Genomic DNA, 8,535 nt, shown 5'->3' with positions numbered 1-8,535 from the left:
GGATGCCTTGCGTCCGGTGAGGAAGGGTTGCCGGGGAACAGCGCAGTAAGTGGCGAACCTCCGCCACTTTGTAAGGTCGTGCAGCTGCCGGCGACCAGCCAGCTGGGGAAACCCAGCTGCCGGCCGTAAAAGGGGGGCGGAGGAGAGGGAGTGAAACATCCCAGAGTGGGTCCCCAGGGAATGGCACGGCGAGCAGCGAACCTCCAGCTGCCAGCGACCTGCCAGCCCATAGGGGAAATCATGTTATTGCAGGGACGGATTGTGTTGTTCGAAAAATGTTTCATAAAAAATAAATCGTGCTATCGCGAAAGCGTGTTAAGGGGACACATGTTAAGCGAGGAATTACTGTACTGTGCTTTTCACACCACAAACCACAGGAAGTTAATTAAGAAAGACTCTTACTAACACTTAGGTGGCTGTGTTCTAAGATACTTCTCACTCTCACACTGTGAAAACTTGCTTTAAATGTAATTTTTTGGGAGCTGAGCTGCCCGTACAAAGAATCAGAGGGTAGTACACAGAGTTTGGGAATTTCACAACATTTTATTGAGAAGGAACATTGTTTCCTGAACCACATTGAGTGCTGCAAATTGTCCAGTTGTGGCCACAGACAAAGTTCCCCACCTCCTTGCTGCACGGCCCCTGCGGTTGCCTCTGATTTGGGGGGGTTCTCTGATGCAGCTGCGCATAGAGGAGCGCTAATTATATCTGCCCCGCTGCAGAGCGACGTTCATATACGTTGGATTCTCTTCTGCCTGGAGCGGAAGCTTTAAGGTAAAATACGGAAACATTACTGTTCTGCTCAGCCAGCCCAGAGTGGAAGAAATGAAGCAAGAAAATTCCCCTCGGACTGTCTCACTGTGCGTACATCGGGGGCATTTCATCTGGAAAACACCAGTTACCCCACTTCCTAGGTAAACCCCTCTGAGGTGGGCAGCTCAGATCCACCCTCCCCAGCCTTAGCCTGGCCTTTTCCTGTGACACCTGCCAGCTGGGCAGAAGAGCCCTTCTCCCTTCCCCCTCTCCACACCAGCCGCCCCATGGTGGTGGTTCCGGGTTTCCTCCGTGATGGGATGTCCACGTTCCAAGTCCAGAGGTTCCTGGCGAGTGGAAACAAGCAAACCAATCGCTTTCCACTCTCGTCTCCTTTGTCCTTAATAAAAACCGCGACTCACCGTGACTTTTCCAGGCCAATTCTTTGAGGTGTCTGGGGAGAGAAGGACAGTTCGTTGCAGATGCTCACTTGGCTGTAAGTGTCTTTAGGGGAAGGTGCCTCAGTGAACATGAATTATAACCACAGGGCACTTGCCCCTCCCCCAGCCAGGCCAGGGCTCCTCTGGGCAACTCTGAGCACCATGGGGCCTGATGCTGATCAGGGTCACTAGGTGGTACCGGAACAGGAGGATTGCAGGTGGCCATTGAAGATGTCCAATGGAAACTGTCTCTCTGGGTTTCTGCCCAAGCTGGCTGGTCACAAACAGAGTTGGCTTTCGGCAGAAAATTTCATCATTTTGTGCAAAAAACGAATGCCCCAAAATTGCAATATTTTGGCCCTAACTAGAACTATTCTGATTCAGTTACCACCAAGGTACCGCATGGGAGGGGTAGTTCAGTGTCCTCATGCTGATATTCTCCTCTACAAGCTGGACTGACTGGACTGCATCTCCCATGATGCACTGCAACCAGGGATTCTCATAATAAACCATCACCAAGAGGGGAGACAGTGATGCATCACCAGAGAGCCTGCTCAAAGAGGAGACCAGGAGCATGAGGCACCAGAACTACAGCTCCCATGAGGCACTCTTGCCCCCAGCTCCCAGTGACGGGGGTGGGGCACTTTCCAGTGGGGACTTTCCCTGGGATGTGCCTTTCCATGAAGGAAGGAAGGGAAGGGGCAACACTTGACTCAGCCCCCTAAGTCCTGGCAATGCAGGGCTGGGGATCACAGGCAGAGGAGAGGGGCAGGACAAAGGAACCTCAGGAACTCAGATGCACCAGCCCTGGGACCCCGAGAATTTTTTCTCCTCATTCATTTTGATCACAGGCAGTTTGTTGTAACTCTCAACCAGACACAAACCCCCATTAACACATTTCTCCCCTGGCCCCACATTTCTCCCGTATGTGCAGGTGACCCCTGTAGCTCCAAAAGACTCCAAGAGCTCTTACACTCCGTATGCTTTTCCAGGGCACTGCTGGTGTCATGCTGGACGCGTTCCCTGTACGGAGAAGTAAGGACAGGAGGGGTCAGTGAGGCCATGCTCTTGCTCACACTGGTGACACTGAGTATTTTCAGAGATCCACCTGTGAGTAGGTTTCTGCCCATGGCTAATTCTCCCGCTAGGACCTTCCATCTCCATTCAGCTCACACTCAGTGGAGAGGCAGCAAGCCCTGCGCCTGGGTAGCAGGGACCGTGGCAGCTGCACAGTTTGTGGAGGGAAGGTCTGATAACGATGAGAGTTGCACACCCTGTTCTACTCCAGCTAAATGGCCAAACCATCAACCACACAACCCACTAGGTCAGCAGGGAGCCCAGACCCCCTCCTGCTTAGCTTTTCCCAGTGGAGAAGGAGGGGCTACTTCTGCCTCCCTCCTGCTCCCACCCCAAACCTGTACTGAAATCACAGCTGTGGGGGTTTTGGGGTGGGTCCCTCTGTGGACGCGCTGAGCCTGGCCCTCAATCAGCTGACTCTGATGGCGCTAATATTGCCTGTTACCCAATTCAGCTGGATGGACGGGAGCCCCTTGGTTCCCAGCCAGGCCTGGCCACTCTCAGCCCCAGAAGAACAGGCCTGGATCTTGCAAACTGGCTGGATCAGTCGGTGCCACTTTGTGATGGTAAAACAGGGTCACTTTCCTTCTTTCACATCCCTGGGGCAAATTTCAAACATGCTCACTCTGCTGCCCCCGGTGAATTGGATGGGAACGTGCCACTGTGACAAACCCCTTCCTTAAAGCATCTCCTCGTAACGTCCCCCGCTCCCACCCCACCAGAGAGCTCAACTTGCCCTGGGCTTTTCAAAAACTCCTCCAGAACAAACAGACCCCACAGCAGAAGAGCTGAGTTACACTGTGAGGCTGCACCAGGCCTCCCATGAGGCAGAGGGACCCAGAATGGAAACGAAATGGGAGAGGGAATAATTTCCTCCTACCTGTGCTCCCGTTGTAGAGACACAGCTGGAAGCAGCGAGACAGAGTGATCAGAGACGGGGCCACGTTTCCTCGTGGGCAGAGAGAGAGACAGAGACTGAGTGACACGGCCCCAAGCCCTCATTGTACAGACACAGAGCCCCCTCCCCACAGCCCGGCCCAGCGCTCTCCTGCACCTGCCCCACTGACTGGGAGTGGAGTGGTCACATCTGATAATTTAACTGCCAGTCTCCTGCCATTTTATGTTGTAAGAAACCCCAGGGTGGAAAATCTGGGGATGAGAGTCTTGATTTTCATTTAAAAAATTATAACCCTCATTCTGGGGGAGAAAAGCCTGAAGAGTTGACCTTAGAGACCAGGGAGATACGAAAACCCACACTGGTGATTTGTTGACAGTCCCATGAGTTCTGAGCCAGTCTCGAGCTGGTCGGGGTGGCTGGAGGCTGTGGGAGCTGGGGGCTGGGGCGCTATGAGGAAAGGCTGCAGGGCAGAGCTGCACCCAGAGCTCTGTGTTCAGAGTTGTTAGGGCCTGATGCAGGGAAGCTCCTACACACGAGCACAAGGGCCCTTCTTGGCTAGGGGATGCCTCCCTGATCTGCAGCCTCAGTGACCTGCATGTTGATATTCCATCCAGAGGAATGCCTCAGCTGACTCATAGACTGGGACCATCTCTGGGCAGTGCTGGACACAGGTGTGTCCTAGGCCCTGATTGGGGCTCCAGGGCATGACAGTAAGGTACCTAATAAATAATGTACAGCACTTAGTACAGTGGGGCTCTGATCGCTGACTGAGGCTCCAGGGTCCTACTGCAACACAAATGACTAATCACACGGCCAATCCCTTTCTTCATTGTTTGATATTTTCCCCAAGCCAGCTGTCCCAAAACATAATTTCATTGTGTCTTTGGGCATCTCTCTCTCACCCCTCCCAGGCGCCCTGGGGACAGGAGATCTCAGAGGGGTCTCTGTAAGGTCTGTCTGTACACTTGCTAAACGGCTTGGCTTCACTCTCACACCCACCTTTCCTTCCCAGAAGATAAAGCGCCACAGCCAGCACCAGGAAGGTGGGGATTGTAATTCCCAACAGGAGCTTTAGATCCAGCCCTAGGAAAGAATTACTACCTGCAGGGTAATGTTATTGGCTGATCTTTGTAAGTAGAGTTCACTGAAGCTTTTCAACCAATTTTTTTTCCAAACTTTATTTTCATCACCCCTAATCGGCTTCTGCACCCCCTCTCCTGCCCAGATCCCCCACCCTTAGTCCACTCCTGAATCCTACCTCCCCCCAGACATTCTACCCCAATGTACTCCTGCACCTTCCCTCCCGTCCGGACACCACATGCCAACTTCGCTCTTGCACCTGCCACCTGCCCAGACTTCACACCCCATGCCTGCTTCCTGGCAGCCCCCTTCCACACACTGAACCCCTCATTTTTGGTGTCTTTCTACTTCTCAGTCAGGGGCCACGTCAGTGAGTTTGGGGAGTTTTCTTCTCACTTTTTCTTCTCACTCGTGTGCAGTCCCAAACTGATTTTTCTATGGGGCAGTTGCCCAGAACCCAAAAAAGTTTCCTGACCCCTGACTTACATAGATGGACAGGGTTCAACTGAGGCACATGCTTGAGAACTTTCCTAACTCAGGGCCAGAGGTGTGGGCAGCCTGCAGAACTCTGTGTAGGGCTGGATTACACATGCTCCCTGTAGCCATTTTCTGCAGAAAATGCTGTTTCTTCCTAATGAAAACTTTTCAGCAAAATCACTTCAATGTTGCTGAATTTCTGTTCCAGTAAAAATCTGAATTTTTGAATTTTTCTCCCAATTCAGGATGAAAATATGAGAAATGTCAGAATTTCTCCTGGGATAGAAATGCGAGAAGTACATGTATCATTAGTAGGAGTCACTAGGTAGTGCTGATACACACAGCCCAACTCCGTCATTTCCTTGACTTGAGTCCTATACACAAAGGCTACGTCTACACTGGCTGCTTCTCGCACAAGAACTCTTTTGCAGAAGGGTTCTTGTGGAAAAACTCTTCCAGAAGAGAGCATCTACACTGCCATGTGCCTTTGCGCAAGAGCATCCCTGCCAGTGTAGACGCTCTCTTGCGCAAGAAAGCTCTGATGGCCATTTTAACCATAGGGGCTTCTTGTGCAAGAAATTCATGTTGCCTGTCTACGCTGGCCTCTTCTGGAAGAGCTCTTGCACAAGAGGGCTTATCTCTGAGAGAGAGCGTCAGTGTTCTCACGCAAGAAGCCCTGATTTTCTACAGTACAACGTCAGTTTACTTGCGCAAGAACACGTGGCCAGTGTAGACAGGCGACATGTTTTTGCACAAGAGCATCCATTTTCGCGCAAGAACGTGCCAGTGTAGACACAGCCAAAGTTTGCTGACATGCTGGGAAGGGGTTGGTTTGATGAGGCAGATGCTTTAGAGGCAGTTGGGGCAAACAGACAGGTTTGGGCTCTGACCAGTTCTGTCTCTGGTACTTGGTTGCTGCCTGGGAACTGGACACTGGTGCTGGGCTGAGGTTCCTGGCAGAGGGATTTGCCCATGTTCTGGGTGTGACACTCTGGGCCAGGCCTGGAGCACAGAGCATAACCAGCTAGTGACAGAGACACAGAACCTGTGAGTCCAGCTGGGAAGCTGCATATGGTGCCTCCTGCCAGAGCAACCCCCCACCCAGTGAGTGCAGAAAGGGGCAATAACTCACTGGCTGCCGGGTTCGCAGAGGGGGCAGGGAACGCCAGAGGAAACTTGCTCAGCCTAGAAGCTACTCTGCCCTAAGTACAGACCTCAGAACACAAAAACTTGCCGGAAGCACTTACCTGGGGATGAGGAAATCCTGGTACCTCCACTGCTAGAGTCATTGCCTAGGCAATAAACACACAAAGGCCATTGTCATGTCTACTTTTCCCTAAATAGAGTCCCCAGAACACAGAATCTCTTCAGGAGCATTTATCTGGGGCGGCGGAGGAGGGGGGCCTCCCAGAACTGCTGCTGTGGGAGCCGTCACCTAGGCAATAAATTCACATGAGATGAGAGGAGACCATGGCCCCACTCTAGCCCCACATGTTGCCCTTGCACAACTAACCATGGGCAGTCACTGGCTGAGAGCAGATGACTACCGCCCCACTGCGGTCACAAACTGGAGGTGAGTAGGCCCTGTGAGCATATGTGAGACGTGGGAGGTCTCTCTTCCGCTCTGAGGCAGTCCGGGTGAGACACGTTAGCAAAGCTGCGGGTGATTTGGAGAGAGCCCAAAGAAGAGCAACAAAAATGAGCAAAAGCTGAGGAAACCCGACCTGTGCGGAAAGGTTAAAGACATTGGACAGGCTTAGTCTTGAGGAAAGCAGCCGGAGGGGCTAGAAATGGGGCAACGGTCTCTAATTCTGCTCAGGGCTGTTACACAGAGGATGGGGATCAATTGTTCTAAGGGCCCACAGAAGGTAGGACCAGAAGTGAGAGGGCTAATCTGCAGCAAAGGAGGGTTCGGTTCAATAGGAGGAAAATCTTCCTCACGCTCAGAGAAGTGAAGCTCCAGATTGCAATTCCAGGGCAGATTCTGGAGTCCCCGTCATCAGGTTATACGAGGTCGGACACACGCTCCGTCAGGGGTGTTCTAGATTTATTGTGTCCTGACTCAGTGCAAGGGGCCAGCTTTGATGACATCTCAAACACCCTTCCAGCCTGTCCATGATCACCCTGCTGCCAAGACTGGGACATCTGAGTGGGGACGGGTGAGACACAGGGCAGAGGTGCTGGGCGGGGGGTGAAACACAGAGCAGGGGCTGGTTCCCTGTGACAAATCTGGAACAAGGCTGTTTTATTCCTTATTTGTTTGTTTCAGATTTTGAAAATCAATGAATTCCAGTGTTTGGATTTAGGGGGCGTGTCATTTAATTGTTCTTCTCACTCTGCCATTAACGCCTCTTCTGCAGTGCTGAGTTTCTGCTGGGCAGAGCTAAGATAGGACACACACACACACACACACACACACACACACACACACACACACACACACACACACACACACCTCTTACCAGTGACACTGAGGCGCTGGGCAGTGCTGAGCTGGGATCCATTCACCCGACTGTTGCTGTCCGTGATCTCGTACCCACAGGTGTAATTCCCAGAGCTGTTGCTGGACACCACATGGACATAGTCATAGGTGGCCTTCTCCTCTGAGCCTGTCTGGAATGAAACCTCCTCCCCGTCCTTGCAGAAGATGATGCGGGTGGCCAGGTGCCAGGAGGACATGAAGCACCTGACCCGCACGGTGTTCCCTAGCTGGGCCGACGTCTGGCTCAGGTAGAGGATGGGGGCAGGGAGAGCGCCTGGGGAGGGGAAGGGGTCAGAGCTGTCAGTGGGGCATTGGTGTTGGCTGGTGCTGTCAGTGGGGCAGGAGGTAAATTGCAGGGGTCTGGGCCATGTCTCAGATGGGGGCTCTGATCCCAGCCCAGCTGGGCAGACGGGGGACGAGCTCTATCTGCTGACCGGAGGCTTTACCCCAGGGGCTAATGGGCTGAGTAGGAGTCTCAGGGCTTGCCATTGCCAGGCACCACACACTGTGCTAGCACAGTCCCTGCTGTGGGCACTGATTGATGCAGCTTGGACAGGATGGCAGGGACAGAGGCCAAGGGCTGGGAGCCGGCGCTGTGGGCAGGTAAATCTCTTGGGGTCAGAGATGCAGCTTCTGCTGCTTCCCAAGGCCAGAGCCCGGGAGAGGGATGAGCCAAGGATGTCCCAGAAGAGCTGGGAGGCAGCGGGGCAAGGAGAGGTCATTTGAAAGACCCGTAGGACCTGCTCAGACCCCACCCAGCCCTGCCCCCTTCCTGTGCCATTGCCGCTGGCACCGCGCTCAGCAGGGAGTTGCTCTGTGGGGGGGAGGTCTGGATTCCCAGGACAGGGAAGGGTAAAGTCCCTGGCACATTGAGGACAGACAGACAGACAGACATTTGGACTCACCGGGAGCTGAGCAGATCTCCTGGCTGCTGGGGCTCAGCGCTGGGAACAGAAAGGGGACGTGGGGTCAGTGCCGGGCTGGAATCTCCCCTGCGGTGAGACGCCCTGAGCAGCTGATGGGGGCTCTGCTCACTCCATGAACACAGGCCCCAATTCCTGCCCTGCCCAACTCCCCAGGGCACCCTGCCTGCTCCATGGGGCTGGGCCAGGCACCGTGCAGAGCCCTGACCCCTGAGTCGCCTCCTGAAAACTACTGAGGTGATTTGGGCCCAGCCCTGTCATGAGCCTGACCCCGAGTCCCAGACCCAACCCCCAGAACCAGAGCCCAGCCTGGAGCCCAGCTCAATGTCTCTGGCCCATCGGTAACAGGGAGCCCAGGGACTGGACCCCGATATCCCCCCACCCTCCAATGGCAACAGCCTCCCT

The 8,535-nt window shown here is 53.8% G+C and overlaps 1 protein-coding gene and 1 long non-coding RNA gene across 2 annotated transcripts in view; both read right to left on the bottom strand.

Moving 5' to 3' along the window:
• Window positions 1-546: 546 nt before the first annotated feature.
• The window catches only part of LOC112545205 (uncharacterized), a 31,807-nt gene continuing 23,818 nt past the window's right edge, over window positions 547-8,535 (bottom strand). The window contains exons 8-10 of the mRNA XM_075915472.1: window positions 2,167-2,216; window positions 1,176-1,207; window positions 547-767 (exon numbers count right to left, since the gene is read on the bottom strand). Of these exons, the coding sequence (XP_075771587.1) occupies window positions 699-767; window positions 1,176-1,207; window positions 2,167-2,216 (151 nt within the window). The 3' untranslated portion in view covers window positions 547-698. The remainder of the gene's footprint in view (window positions 768-1,175; window positions 1,208-2,166; window positions 2,217-8,535) is intronic.
• Window positions 5,972-8,250, bottom strand: LOC142823823 (uncharacterized). Its single transcript, XR_012898933.1, has 3 exons — window positions 8,113-8,250; window positions 7,188-7,481; window positions 5,972-6,017 (listed from the first exon to the last, which is right to left on the bottom strand). It is a non-coding gene; the product is annotated as an uncharacterized LOC142823823 (long non-coding RNA).

This window comes from Pelodiscus sinensis, unplaced genomic scaffold (assembly GCF_049634645.1).
Source record: "Pelodiscus sinensis isolate JC-2024 unplaced genomic scaffold, ASM4963464v1 ctg34, whole genome shotgun sequence".
Taxonomy (NCBI): domain Eukaryota; kingdom Metazoa; phylum Chordata; order Testudines; family Trionychidae; genus Pelodiscus; species Pelodiscus sinensis.
Note: the sequence above shows the minus strand (reverse complement) of the source record. Positions and strands in the feature narration are given on the sequence as shown.